Here is a 14,667-nt window from a genome sequence, read left to right as displayed (position 1 = left end):
CCGGCCCGGCCCGTGCCTCCTCCCAGGTATGGGCCCCTCTAAGGCCACAGTCATGCCCCCGGCACTGACTCCCCTCGCTGGGAGTGGCTGGACGGGGTGACCAGGAAGAGGCTGTCAGGTCACATCAGCTGCTGCTCTTAGCCCTGTCCCTCTCTCCCCAGGAAGCCTTCCCTTGGAGCTCCTGGCCCAGGGGGGCACAGGCCAGGGGCAAGCGGCACTCAGAACACAGACGGTGGAGAGCCTCCGGCATGGTGTCTGGAGCCTGAGGACTCCTGGATGGGCGTGTTCCTCTAGGTCCACCTGGCGGGGGTGGGGGTCGGGGGGGAGGGGGTCACATCGCTGCCCCGACGGAGAGGAAGGGGCTCTGCGGTCACCAGGTCGCCAGCCTTCCATCGTGGCCAGCTCGGCTCCCACAGCAGCTCCGTGAGACACCAGGTATTGGGGACCAGAGGCTGGGGGCGGGGGGGTCACAAGGCTGCAGGAAGGCAAGGGGACCAGGACCCACACCCAGTTCCTGCCCCTCCATGTCTGCATCCTGTGGCAGAGACTTCACAGGGCAATACCCGGGGACACCCCCAGCACCCGCCCTGCAGCAGCCTGGGGTCTAGAAGTACAACCCAAGTTACTGTCTACCCTGAACCAGAATGAAACGGCGGGGCAGGGACAGGACAGACCCAGTAAAGGTCCCACCGGGAGAAGGGAGGGCAGGAGCCGGCAGCCGGGGCAGGAGTCATGGGTGCTGAGTGACCCCTGCCCACCCAGCCCTCCTCGTCCTGCTTCCCAGTGGCCACCTCTCAGGAGGAGTCCACACTTTCTGCAGCTCTTTCCTGACCACGTGGGCGTGACTAGGCTTTCCTCTGAGCAGCAACTCAGAGGCCCATGTCCCCTCCAGCCTGCAGAGTCCCCATCCCCAAAGCCGACCACATCCAGCTGTGGAACGGGCAGGATGGGGCCCAGGGGCCCCTCGTGTTCCCAGCACTGCTTCAGGGCAGGCTGGGGGTGAGTTCCAGCCATACAAACAAGGAGCCTGCGTTCTGAGGCCTGGATGGGGAGAGAGGAAAACGCACCCCCATTGGGATGCGGGGGATTGGGGGAGGGCTCTTTGCTCACAGCATGGGGCAGGGTCCCCTCAAGGCAGCCTGGCTGGCAAGGTGGTCCTGGGAGGTTCTAAGCCTGGAGTTAAACGGCAGGACAGAGCTGCAGGCACAGCGTGTAGCCTTTGGGTAAAAGAAAGCAGGTTTTTTTAAAATTGAGGTATAGTTGATGTACGATATTGAATAAGTTTCAGGTGTTCAAGATAGTGATTCAGCCAGCCTGCCCAACACCTCCACAAACAATGGCCTGTATTAAATCCCTTCTGTTTGAAATACCTCGGGTGGATTTCTTTTCCTAATTAGACACTGACTAATATTGATGAAACTACCCCCATTTTACAGTTGAGAAAAGTGACATTCAGAGAGAGGAAACGACTAACCAAAAGCAAACCCAGTACCTCTCTTCTGTCAGTCTGGTCCCATTACCGGGTCACAATGCTGTCCCCAGCTCTTCCTTGCACACTCTTCATCCAGGCCCCATGCACATGCTACCTCTTGAAAAGACCTCTAGCCAGCTGTAATCTCCAAGTCATCTATTACATCATCCTGCTTAGTTTCTTGTTAGTATTTATCATGCACTGAAAACTCCTAGTTACTTAGTTGTTTATTCGGCTGGACTGGAAACTCCATGAGACCAGGAAGTGTCTGTCTTACTAAGTGCTGTGACTCTGGTGCCTGAGAGTACCTGGTACTGACTGTGCACACAATTATTTGCTGTAAGAATGAATGAACAGAGGAGTAAGGGAAGTGGCAGAGATTTCTGAGCACCAGCTAGGACCCACCTTTCCTGCTGGCTGCTTCTCTGCCAGCAATCAGGGCTCTCTGGGGGCCCACAGGAATTTCAACTCCCATCATTCAGGTTGTGCCCTCAGTGGGAGCTCAGTTACTACACGCTGCCCGTGAATCCTCCAGGTGTCTGTGCACTAGTAGTAATGAACAGGTGACATTCTGGGTGTCTCCACTCAAGTCAGCAGACTGCGGCAGATGGCCTGTTAGAAGTTAAGTGCAAGAGCAGGGAGACGGGGAGATGGGCCCAGGCCCACAGCTGCTTGAGCACTTTCCTCTGTGCACTAGATCCTGGCCTGACTCTTCCTGAGAGACACCATAGCATAGCGAAATCTCGGCAACCAGACAGCTTGGGCTCAAATCCTGGCGCATGACTTTAGCGAGTCACTCAGGTAGGTCCTCCTCATTTGCAAAATGAGAATGTGGATAAAAACAGTATCCCTTTCACAGGGCTGTTGTGAAGATTTAAGAGTTAATCACTTCAAATAATTAGAACAGGGCTTGGCCTGACTTAAACGTCCGTTGACTGTTACCTTGTGTGGTGTTCTGAGTTCTAAGGTGTCACCTTATGTAATACTCATACTGGTCCTCTGAGGAGAGGTGCTAGTATCACACCCAGGTTACAAACTGGGAGGCTGAGAAAGAGAGGTTATAAAAGCAGCCCCCCCCACACACACACAAAGCAGCCCCAGCTCCAGATCCATGCTTCAAACCCAACTGTTCTAGAATCCCTAGAAACCCTCTGAATCAGCAAACTGGTCCAGAGAAAATAGACTAATCACAAGGCGAGATGGTCATCGTTCGGAGGTCACTAAGCAGGGCCGCACACTGTTACCTGGAGGCGGGATTGTGACCCACCAGGAAGAGCAGGTGCTGCTGAAGGATGGTTGGCAGGGAGAGAAAGGCATTTTAGGCACAGCATGGACCGTCTGGGGACCTCCGAATCTGCTAACCTGGCTCTGGGCAGGGAAGGGAGGCAGTTGAAGCCGGAGAGGGGAGCAACCTCCACATTACGGAGGGGCCTCTGGGTTGAGCTTAGGAGCTTGAGTTGCATCTTGTAGGTACTGAGGGCCCGTGACAGACTATTAAGACTATTGTAGACTGTGAACCGAAAGGAAATCCTGAGGACTCCTCAACGATGAGAGCCGCATCTACACCCGACAGCCCTCGGGCCCTGGTTCGCCCGGTTCGGCGAGACCCGGGGGCTGAGAGCAGGCGCCGTGCTTCTCCCGTCTCTGGACACGGCGCTGATTTCAGCATGAGAGTTGCTCAAATGCTTATGGGACCAATTAATATGTCTAGCAACGCTGTCGGTCGGAAGCAGGGGAGGGACTACCACTTCAGAGCTGCGAGGGGTCCCCCGGATCAGCCCCTGCTCGGAGGGGACAGCGGGCAGGAGTCACTGGGCTCCGTCCGCCCTCCCGACTCGGCAGGGTCCAGGCAGGGCTCCCGCTGGCGGAGTGAGGGGCCAGCACCCGCCTTCGAAGACGCCCGAGTGCGGGGCTGTGTCCTCGCCACCACGGCCGGACGAGGGTGCGACGTGAGCGGCGCCCTGTCTCTCCCAGCAGTCATCACACGTTAAACTCTCCCCTTTCTCCGCTTTCAGACACTCTCTGCCAACAGCCTGCCAGCAGGGACCCCCTGGCGGCGGGGACCGCGTCTGTCTCGCCTCCCGAGAATTTGGGGGATGAGCGAGAGTGGCCCCTCGGTGACCTCGGCGGTCGAATCTCTCGAAGCGCAGGAGGCCTAGCGGCGGCTAGTCCGGAAGTGGGCCCTCAGCTCCTCCTGTCTGGGCCCGCGTTTCCCAGGCGGCCTCGGGGTGGGCTTCCGGCGCGCAGTGTATTGTGGACCTTATAGTCCCGCGGGGCCCGATCCCCAGCCGGCGCGCCGTCCGGGGCGGCGGCCGGACTACAACTCCCTCCCGCCCGCGCGGTGTCGCGAGGCCGCCCGGCGTGAGGCGTTCGCGAGCGGGGAGTCTCCAAGATGGCCGCGTGGGGAAGGAGGCGTCTTGGCCCGGGCGGCGGCGGCGGCGGCGCCCGAGAGAGGTGAGGCGCGGGCTGCTCCCTGCGGGTGGCTCGGGGCTGGAAGCCGGCGGGGCTCCTCAGGCTGCAGCGCCGTTCCCGCCTCCACCCCGCGGCTCGCCCCGGTCCGCCGCCGGGCGCGCGGGGTCCCGGTCTTGGCCGACGCGGCCTCCGCGGAGGGCTCAGGAAGGGGCGATGGCGGACTGGGCACGGCCGGGCCGCGGCGGGACCCGCCTGAATGCCGCGGGCCGAGCGGCGCCGGAGACCCCGGCCGCCTGGTCGCGCGCGTGGTCCTCTCAGCCGTAGCGAGGAGTGGCTCCTGGGACGGAGGAGGAAGGGGACGCCTTCCCATCGCGGGCCGATGCGGGGCGGGCGGGGTGGTTCGCACGGTCACCGAGGGGCCTCAGCCTTCCGCGCTGTGACTCCGGGCGGGGAGCCGGCCGCTTCCCCCGGGGGTGATCCTTGGGGCTTTGGAGGCGTCTCCACCAGCGCCCCTGCCGTGGAAATCCTTTGCAGCGACCTTTCCTAACGAACGGTGCGTGAGTAGGGCAGGGAGCCGGGAGCTTGTTTCTAACAAGGTAGATCTCGATTTGAAAGACTCATTTCTAGAAGGTAAGATTGGAGTCGTCGTTTTCGTGTTTCGTGTTGAATTTACAGTTTTTGCTTCTGGAGAACAGTTTCAGCTAGTAGAAGAAGCCACTAGAACCTGTTCAGGCCCCAGAAGTTTGGGAAAGGATGTGTATTCGTGGAGTCATCCGGTTTGCACTGTCCTGACCATTCTGTTACGAGTGGGCTGGTGCGGTAGATATAGGTCAGCAGGATCTCCGGGTTTGCTTTTGGGTTTTTTTGGTGAGGATTGTTGAACAGAAAAATTCTCTTTCTTTTCTCTTTCCCCTTTCTCCCCTCCCGCCCCGCTCTCTTTTTCTCTCGACTATTCTGCGTTATTCTCTCTCTTTGATTGCATCACATACTCATTGTGGTCGCCTTCCTGTTTGGTTAGCTGTGCTGATAGACCCCTCCAGCTTGCATTTTATTCTCGAGCTCGGAGTTATCCAGCCTTGTCCCTGCCGCACTTCCTCTTGGAGAAGTAGCAGTGAATGGCCAGCAAGTATTTTTGTTTTTCCACCTCCCACCTGGTTATTTCTTAGATCAGACCATAAAAAGTTAAAGAAGAGATCTCGATGGTTTCCAGATGGCCTTAAAAACTAGCAAACATTTTCAAGATCTTTAATGCAAACATTAATCCTTTAGTAATAGGAAATAACTGGTTTAGAAGACTCAGTTGCAGAGAGAGAAGCATTCCTCCTTACTGGATAAAAACAGCAGAAAGGGCCAAATGAGGACGCCCCAGACACCATACAGGGGCCGTGCCAGCAAAAGTTACAATTTTACTGATCTAAGAAATTGGATATTGGGTTTTTTTCCTCTTTGGTTTAAGACAAGTGTTAATTCGAAACTGAGTTTGCAAACCAGGATCCCAAAGGCTGAAACTAGTCCTTGACTGTGATCCTTAGTTTTTAAGAGAATTTAAGTTAGTTGCCAGTGGTTATAAATGGAAATAGTTCACATAAAACTCCTCTGGAAAAGCTGCGTGGTGGCTCTTTTTGGTCAGGGCAGGTGCTCATCATTCCTCACCTGCCAGCTTGACTCATTGCAGTTACCTGCCTGGTCTTCTTAGGTGTTCAGGTTGCACCCTTTGGCCTGAACGGCAGGCTCTGCTTGCACATGCATATGTCGTGTGTCAGCCAGGAATGGGGCGTCTGGTTTTGTGGTTTGGGGGGCACCATCTGTCATCCTTCCAGATAACCGGGAGTGGCTGGGGTACCCCTTTGTTTGCCTCTGCCATGAGGCCCTAGCTGGGCTCTTTTGGAGGAGTGTTTGCCTGGGCTGTTTCCCAGAGATCCTCCACGCTGAGTAGGGGATGGAAACCTAGCCTGGGCACACCTCCATTCCTGCTCAGTGGGTGGGAAGACTTCCGGGTGGGGCAGGCTGGATTAATTGATTGCCCACACCATAGATTGAGGCCCAAGCATACCTAGTGGCTCCTGTGACCGAAGCAGGCTGATTACGGTGTTCTGAAATGACTTTGTTCCATGGCATGTTTGTGCTGACTCAGATTTCAGCTCCACGCTGTAAGACCACTTTCCCGAGTTGCTGCACACACTTGGTTGCAATCTGCTTTATGCTGACACCCAAGGAAACGTCGTCTAATTTGGGGCATTGGCTGGAGCAGAGCAACGCTCTGGGCAGACTTTCCAGATTTCCCTGTGGCTGCAAACTCTGAAGCCTGCATTGTATTTGAAGGCCCTGCTTGGTGCCAGACCTTCCGCAGGAGTTACTGTTGTCAGCTGTGTGTTAATGATGGTCCAGTTTAGAATACATAGTGTGTGAATTCTTGCTTTACCTGGTTCTTGAGTCTAGAGCTGTGTTAATTCAGTGCCCACTAGTCACTTGCAGCAATTAAATTTAAATTAATTAAAATTAAATAAAGTGAAAAATTCAGCTCCTCAGTCACACTATTTACATTTCAAGTGCTTGGTAGCAACACATGGCTCGTGGCTAATATATTGCACAGCGCAGACAGAGAACAGAAAGGTCAGCGCTGGTCTAGACCAAAATAGGAGAGGGGTGGAAATAGCAAAATGAGAGCTGCTTGCACGCTGAGTTTTCTCTTCAGTCCACTAGATCTAGGGAACCCACAGTGTTTGTAATGAAGAACATCAGACCCTGAGCTGTAACCTGAATTCTTGTCCAAAACTCCGCACACTGGCAGCAAGCACAGCAAACAGATTGCCACTTGTCCTGTCGGCCTCTTTGAGACAAACTTGCCCGTCTGGGAAGGCGCGGTGCGGGTATGTGTGTGTTCTGCTGCTCGGTGCCAACCTGGGCCAGCTCACAGAGTCGCCCCTCTGTCCCATGTGGGCTGTCTGTCCTTCTCCTGAAGGGCCCCCGAGTGTCCCTAGTTCTCTGTGACTGTTAAATGTGAGTGCAGCCTGTGAGGATGCATGGGATCTGATTCTGATCACGATGTGAGGCAGCAGCACTGTTTAAAGGCCTGGAGTGTTCAGAGGGCCGGGCTCTGGCTTTAGGGTGAAACCACTTTTTGTGGCCTTTCCCCTCCCTGGCTTATGCGGGTGTCTGCTCCAGCCTCTCTAGGCAGCCAGTTCTGTGGGGTTACTTCCACATCTTCTGTGCTACACTTTATTCCCGGGGACTGGGCCGTCCTCTTTGACAGCTTTGCTGTCGTCTTTGAACTGGATGGATGTGGTTCTGGCTGGCTGGTGGAGGGTTTAGTTCCCAGAACAGGTGGACCACGAGCCACGTGGGCAGGTGGCTAACATTCCCAGGGCGATGTTCCCCTCATTCTGACCTGGTCGTTTCCTTTAGAGCTGAGGGCCTCCAGGGGATTTGGATGTTTTCTTTCTCTTGAGTTTCTTTCCTCCTGGTCTGTATGAGTCGTGCCAGTGCAGCATCTGCACCCAGGTCCGCGGGTGTGCAGGCCTGAGGGTGTGGGTCCCGCTCAGCTGGCTGCCAGAAGGTTCTGATCCTGGAAGTTGGATGTTGTGGGTTAGGGTCTGCTGGGGTTCGTCCTCTGGGGTGAATCTCCATTTTCCTTGATTCGTTCAAGCCGTCGGGGTTCCAATGGCAGTAACTCGTGCCTCTATAGTTCAGTCCTTCAGGCCTGACTTTCTGAAGGAGGGAGGGTGGTCTTGTGTCCTGAACCGGGCCTCTCTGCACTGCCTCCTGGGCAGTCTCGGCCATTCTGCTCAGGGCTGTCCACTAGGGCAGCCATTGGTCACTTGCGGCTGTCAAGCATTGGAAATGTGGCTGGTGTGTCTGAGGAACTGAATTTTTTTTTTTTTGGCTGTGTTGGGTCCTCGTTTCTGTGCGAGGACTTTCTCTAGTTGTGGCAAGCGAGGGCTACTCTTCTTCGCGGTGCGGTGCGCGGGCCTCTCACTGTCGCGGCCTCTCTCGTTGCGGAGCACAAGCTCCAGACGCGCAGGCTCAGTAGTTGTGGCTCACAGGCCTAGTTGCTCCGCGGCACGTGGGATCTTCCCGGACCAGGGCTTGAACCCGCGTTCCCTGTGTTGGCAGGCGGACTCTCAACCACTGCGCCCCCAGGGAAGCCCAGGAACTGGATTTTCAATTTCACTCCATTTTACCTAAGTTTAAACAGTGCTCGGGCCTTGCGCTGGGTGGCGCCTTACAGCTGTCACCTCGTGTGTGTGCCCGGCCCAGCCCATCTCACCCCGTCTGCACTCTGCGAGCTGGGGCCTTTGCACCGTTTGACACGACAGAAGCTGGCTCAGAGCAGCAAGGGGGTTTGTCCTTGGACACAAAGCCAGTGAGTGACTGAGAGGAACTCTTGGTGCGCCGTGGTCTTGTCCCCAAAGCAGAGCTGCCCGGTCCCTGGAGCACCACGGGGAGCCTGTTCCCTGGCACGTGGCTTCCTCTGAAACAATGAGAACGTCAGGTGCCAGTTTGGAAACGTCCTCAGTATTTGGAGCTACAAGCCTGTGCCTTTCAGCCCTAACTGGCCTTTGAATCCACAGCATAGGAGTTTACTGCTTTCCTTGGCTCCCAAGGAAGTGATTTGGGGTTTGCCAGAAGTGGGTTTCCCTAGACCAGGGATGCAGGGGTGGCACCAGGCGGCATGTCACCGCTGGTCACGTGACCGTGTGCTTATTGGGTGGAAAGCAACCTGATGCATGGACCTAGTTTACTTTTCAGCCACAGGTGCTCTTAATTACTGTTAATTTTTTTTTGTCTCCTGTCAGTCCTTTCAAACGTACTTCCTCTAAGTCTGTTGGGAACCTGTCACATTCAGGCCCAGGGTGGGGTGGAGCGGAGCAGACTGCGATGAAAACAGTCACTGCCCTCAAGGAGCTTGGCATCACCTCCTCCTCTGTTTGAGCTGAGACTGTGAGCCCAGGGCCGCTCCAGGAAGGGGCCTTAAGGCAGGTGTTTGGGTCGGTTCTTCTGGTTCCAGCATGACCAGAAAAGGTGGTGGGTTGCAGGGCCAGTGCCCACTGGAGCAGGAGGGGGGCCCCCTCTCCTCGGCTGGGAGGGCCTGCCCTGTCTGGTCTCTTCCACCCCAAGGGATACAGAGCTATTGGACAGGATCTTTCTTTTTATGAAAAAATTTATAATTAATTTTCCCATTACAAAAGAAACACGTTTATTTTTTCTTTTTGAAAAATACAGAAAACTAAAATTTAAAAGTTACCTGTTGGGCCACCATCCAGAGAAAACATTATTGGCCTTTTTTTATGCAGAGCATCTTTGATGCTTCCCACCAGATATTTTATCTTGGAATTTTAAAAATTGTATGTTAAATCCATCAAAAGTATGTCTTTACCATATGAAAAGTTATAAACTTGCTACCATATGTACGACCTTGGGAACACGAGGCTAAATGAAGGAATCAGCTCCAAAGCCCACGTGCCACGTGATGCGTTCCTGCAGAACGCCCAGAAGAGGCAGATCTGCAGTCAGAAAGTAGGTTGGTGATCGCCATGGACGGAGGTCAGGGGAGAATGGGGAGTGACGGGGTTACTTTTGAGGTGAGGAAGATGTTCTAAAATGGATCGTGGTGTTGGTTGCACAACTCAGTGAAAAGTGTCGAGCCACTGACTTGTGCAGTTTAAATGGGTGAATCTATCACAATAAAGCTGTCATTTAGGAAGCACAAGTCAAAACCACCATGAGATGCCACCTCATACCATTAGGATAGCTACTATGGAAAAAACAAAAGTGTTGGCCAGGATATGGAGAAAAGGGAACCCTTGTGCAGTGTTGGTGGGAATGTACATTAGTACAGCCACTGTGGGAAAGTGTGGAGGTTCCTCAAAAAATTAAAAATAGAACTACCACATGATCCAGCAATCCCACTTCTAGGTATGTATCCAAAATAATTAAAAGCAGGGACTAAAACAGATATTTTTACACCCGTGTTCACAGCAGCATCGTTCACAATAGCTAGAAGGTGGAAGCAGCCTACCGAAGGATGGATGGATAACGAAACGTGGTCTATACACACAGGGAATATTACTCAGCGTTAAAAAGGAAGGAAATTGACACTTGCTGCAACGTGGATGAACCCTGAGGACATTATGCTAAGTGAAAGAAGCCAGCCACAAAAAAAGATACTGTGTGACTCCACTTACATGAGGCCCCTCCCTGAGCAGCCAAATTCATAGAGACGGAATGTAGAAGGGTGGGGTGGGGTGGGGGCTGTGGTTTAATGGGGACAGAGTTTTAGTTTTGTAAGACGAAAAAGTTCTGGAGATTGGTTGCCCAACAGTGTCTAAGTGTATTTAACCTTACTGAACTGGACACATAACACAAAATTTACAGATAGTAAATTTTGTGTTATGTGTATTTTACCATAATTTAGAAAAAAATTAATAAACCAAGTGCTAGCATCTCCCTGGCCCACACTTCCCTCCCGAGCGCAGGCAGCAGCCACCTTCCTCCTGAGTCCTCCATCATCTCCGTGACAGCATGTGCTTGGTTCTGCATGCTCCTGAGCCGTGTGTGGTGTGTGTGTGTGTGTGAGAGTGTGAGTGTGTGTGTGAGAGAGAGAGAGAGAGAGAGAGGGGCGTTCACGGGTGTGGTGCACCCACTTCCCCTCAGGGTCGGGAGGGACTGGGCGGCTGTGCCTCCACGGCTTTCCCTCCCTTGGCTGAGTCACGGTCTCTTTCTCTCTGCTCTCGAGTCTTCTGCTCTCACCAGGAGTGCTGCTTTGAACATTCTTGTGCACCCCTGACTTTTGGAGCTGTCTCCCGACTTTGTGGGTCCCATGTCTGAGGCTCCTGTAATCCCAGGTTCCTTCAAGACTGGCTTCGAGATGGCGTGGGATCCCCTGGGCCGGATTCTGTGCTGGCAAAATGAGGTTTGTTCTGTGGGTTCTTCGTGGTGGCTGCCACGTTCCCCAGGATTCCTTTGAGGACTACCTCCTGGGTGCTGCTGGAACCGATTCTGACGAGGAGAGGAGACTGACCCCAGCTGGAGGCAGGTTCACAAGCCCCCAGGGGGAGCCCGTGACGCTGACCCGAGGCAGCGCCTGCAGCAGCCCCTGTGGCCCGGCAGGCTGTGCTCTTCTGTGCAGGCCAGTTCCGTACTGTAAGCTCCATGGAACCTGCCAAATTCAAAGAGTTCTAAAGTCATTTGGTAAGAAGGGGCCCCTTTGCTTTCTGGAGCCCCTCCATTCCCCTCCTCAGAGACAGTCGTAACTCTTGGGTCTTTGTATATCAGCCCAGAGACATCTGTGCATCTAAAAGCAAACGTACACTTTCTCAGAAAGGCACTGAAGATCACAGGCTACAAACACTGGTCTGTACTTGACTTTTTCACTTTAAAGACCTCTTTCCATTATCGATGCGCTCTCAGTTTTTTCAACGTGAACCCTTTTTACTATGCTCTCTTGCTGGTCACTTCACACCTGCAACAAAATGCAAAAATATAGTCGCTTAGGAAGCCCAGGACTCAAAGGATCCCAATTGGCTATTAGTTGTTGGGTTTTTTTCATCTGCTTTTGTGTACAGGGTTCAAGTTGGGGGTTGGCTGGTGGTGCTCTGAGATGGTTCACGGCAAACTTCTGACTGGGTTCTTTCCTTAATTGGGTTACTTTTGACCCAGAAACAAAGCAGGCCGCATGCAGTGGGCGCTGGGGTAGCCGGGCAGAGGCGGCCATGGCTCACTCTCGAGTCCTCAGCCACCTGGCTTGAGAAGCAACAGTCCCTGTCAACTGCAGGACTGAATCTGGTGGTCCAGGCAGCCTTTGAAACTACATTTGCAGGGCAGAGGGTTCCCCGCCCCCCCCAAGCAGGTGGGGCTGTGGGCGCTGACCGCAGGGTGGGTCCTCTGACAGAGGGGGCGCCTGCTGGTGGGTCTGGGTCTCTTTTGGACCCTGTGCTGCTTCCCTTCCCTGCACACTGTGTGGAGTCCTGGAAACCTGCTGCTTTATGTATCACGGTCCATCCTTTCCTGAGCAGGTAAAGCAGGTTTGGCCTCTAGAGCAGAACTGGTGGTGAGCCCAGGGCGGTGTGCCCGCTGGGCTGGCTGGCTCCTGAGCCTGCTGTGTTGGAAGGCGCCGGGGAGGGTTCTCCGCGCTGTGGAAGGCTGGTCACTGGTTGGCGGTGACGGACAGGAGTGGGGTGACCGGCCCAGCGTAAGACTGGGGCTCCAGGCGGCTTTGGTGGGTGAGCACGCCATCCACACACCCTCAGCTGTGCAGTCCCGACTGCCCGTGTCCACTGGTAGTTGCTCCCGTGCCATCAGGGCTGAGCCAGCAGCCTGGAGGGACTTGGGGGCACAGCCACCAACCTGTGGAGATGGGCTCGCCCAGCACGCTGTGGGAGGAAGCAGGAGCCCGCCCCTGGGGTGGGCGGCAGAGGCGAGGGCGGGGCAGACGGGAAAGGAAGTCCTGGGTGAGCGCCAGGTGAGGGTGGGGTCTGCCCACTGACGTGTCCCCGAGATGCTGGGGCTTCAACTGGTGCTTCCTTGTTGGGCCTGTTTTGTCACTGCACTCAGGTAGGTTAGGGTTTGGGCAGGAATGTTCTCTAATCCCGGCCTTGACACCCGCGCCTCGCTCTGAGCGTTCCAGAGGGACTCTGTGGCCGGAAAGCTCACCTTGGGCGCCGACAGGGAGGCACCGTCCCCTGGCCTCACTCTGACGGTCAGCGCGGCGGCACAGACCCTCCATTTTCCCGTGCTTCTCTCCCTGGGCCTGTCTTGGCTGATGAACTTGCCAGAGCTGCTCCTGCCGGAGTTTGCTTGTCTGCTAAGGTGCCTTGTAAGGTGCTGGATCCCACCTGGGAGCCTGTCTCCATTCTGAGTTAAAACCAAATGGGGAGGGGGACTTCCTTGGCAGTGCAGTGGCTAAGACTCCATGCTTCTGATGCAGGGGGCGCGGGTTCAGTCTCTGGTTGGGGAGCTAAGATCCCACATGCCGTGCAGCACGGCTCCCCCAAAATCCCCTTGGGAGCACAAAAGGGCGGGCACCAGTGGCCGGCTCTCCCTCGCCTGTCTTTCCTCCCAGGGGTTTACCCAACAGTCCGGTCTCCACTGCCTTGAACGCGTAACAGCTTTCCTCTTTGAAGGAAATGCTGACCCTGGAGGTTCTGGGGTGACCTCGTTCCACAAGCCTTCCCTGGTACCTACGCGCGCGGCCCCTTGTGCAGCCGCTGACCAGGCAGCTCCGAGCCCTGCTCCCAGCGGCCGCCTGGTGTGCTCAGGGCAGGCGCCTCTCCTCTGGGGACGGCATCTCTGCAGAGCAGCAGCCTCTAACCAGCTCTTCTTTTTCCCCACCCCTTCCTCCTAAGGGTGAGCCTGTCGGCCACAGACTGTTACATTGTGCATGAGATCTACAACGGGGAGAACGCCCAAGACCAGTTTGAGTACGAGCTGGAGCAGGCCCTGGAAGCCCAGTACAAGTACATCGTGATCGAGCCCACACGCATCGGTGACGAGACAGCCCGCTGGATCACTGTGGGCAACTGCCTACACAAGACCACCGTGCTGGCGGGCACCGCCTGCCTCTTCACCCCGCTGGCGCTGCCCCTGGAGTACTCCCACTACATCTCCCTGCCTGCGGGCGTGCTGAGCCTGGCGTGCTGCACCCTCTACGGCATCTCCTGGCAGTTCGACCCCTGCTGTAAGTACCAGGTGGAGTACGACGCCTACAAACTGTCCCGACTGCCCCTGCACACACTCACCTCCTCCACCCCGGTGGTGCTGGTCCGGAAGGACGACTTGCACAGAAAGAGACTGCACAACACGATAGCACTGGCGGCGCTGGTGTACTGTGTAAGGAAGATTTACGAGCTCTGCGCCGTATGATCGGGGCAGCGTAGGGGGAGCAGGCAGCCCGGCCCGCGAGGTGGCAGAATGGAGCCCGGGAAGGCGTCTGGCTGCACGTTGGTTATTTTAAAGAAATAACAGATCACAAGTGTACCAGGGGTTTTTTCAGCTCATCACACTAAGATGTGGATTCCCGTAACCCACGGGGGCCTGAGGTTGTGGAAGGCCGACCAGGCGGCAGGATGTGATGGAAGCAACGCTACTGAGGGGATGTGAACGCGCTTGGGGGGGTCGTTAAGTATGTTGTTTAACTGTACCATCCAGAGCCAACCAGAAGCTATTGACCATTAAAATTATAAGAATTTCAACTCCAGGTGTCTGCTCTCTCCGTGACAGTCCTGGTGGGAGCATGCAGGTGGCAGGAGGGGCACCACCTGTAGTGCGAACAGGCCTCTGGACAGGCAGGCCCAGCCGCTCCCAGAGCAGCCTCACGCCTTGGTCCAAGGCAGCGCAGCTCAGTGCCGCTCAGGGGTGTGGCAGGACAGGTAGGTGGCGAGGCCTGGCAGTCACTGGGTCTCCATTGGGCTCACCTGGAGAGCTGGGGCCTGGGACCTCTTGTCCAGATTCTGATTTAGGAGAACACAAACTAACATCTGTATTTTTTTTAAAGCACTGAAGCTGTCCTGATGTGTCCTGAGTTCAACCTGCTGCCCCCCTCGTGTTCCACAGAAAAGGGGGCCATGCCGGCCCGAGACTCTGCTCGGTCATCCCTAAGGGGCACTTTTCTAAGCGGCAACCAGACTGATGTTCACGTGGTTTTAAAGGATCCCTCAGGAAGATCAGACACCAGAGAGTAACAAGGGGTGCTGGGAAGGTGTCAAAAGTGTGTATGGGGGTGATGGGGCCATCTGTTCACAGGAGGAGAGCCAGAGATTTTAGAAGAGTGAGAAACTTTGACTTAA

General features: G+C 55.3%; 1 protein-coding gene across 1 annotated transcript; it reads left to right on the top strand.

Moving 5' to 3' along the window:
* The first annotated feature begins 3,854 nt into the window (after window positions 1-3,854).
* On the top strand, window positions 3,855-14,044 carry TMEM11 (transmembrane protein 11). Its single transcript, XM_082860862.1, has 2 exons — window positions 3,855-3,925; window positions 13,228-14,044. The coding sequence occupies exons 1-2, from the start codon at window positions 3,864-3,866 to the stop codon at window positions 13,742-13,744; spliced, it is 579 nt and encodes a 192-aa protein (XP_082716988.1). The 5' UTR covers window positions 3,855-3,863; the 3' UTR covers window positions 13,745-14,044.
* The last annotated feature ends 623 nt before the right edge of the window (window positions 14,045-14,667 follow it).

This window comes from Leucopleurus acutus (genome assembly GCF_964270905.1).
Source record: "Leucopleurus acutus genome assembly, chromosome: 19".
Taxonomy (NCBI): Eukaryota; Metazoa; Chordata; class Mammalia; order Artiodactyla; family Delphinidae; genus Leucopleurus; species Leucopleurus acutus.
This window is presented reverse-complemented; position numbering and strand designations above follow the sequence as displayed.

Bases quoted from the DNA above. Each gene is read 5' to 3' on its own strand.
- TMEM11 (XM_082860862.1), top strand. From the start codon at position 3,864: ATGGCCGCGTGGGGAAGGAGGCGTCTTGGCCCGGGCGGCGGCGGCGGC. The intron at 3,926-13,227 runs GTGAGGCGCGGG...CTTCCTCCTAAG, and splicing joins GGCGGCGGCGCCCGAGAGAG to GGTGAGCCTGTCGGCCACAG.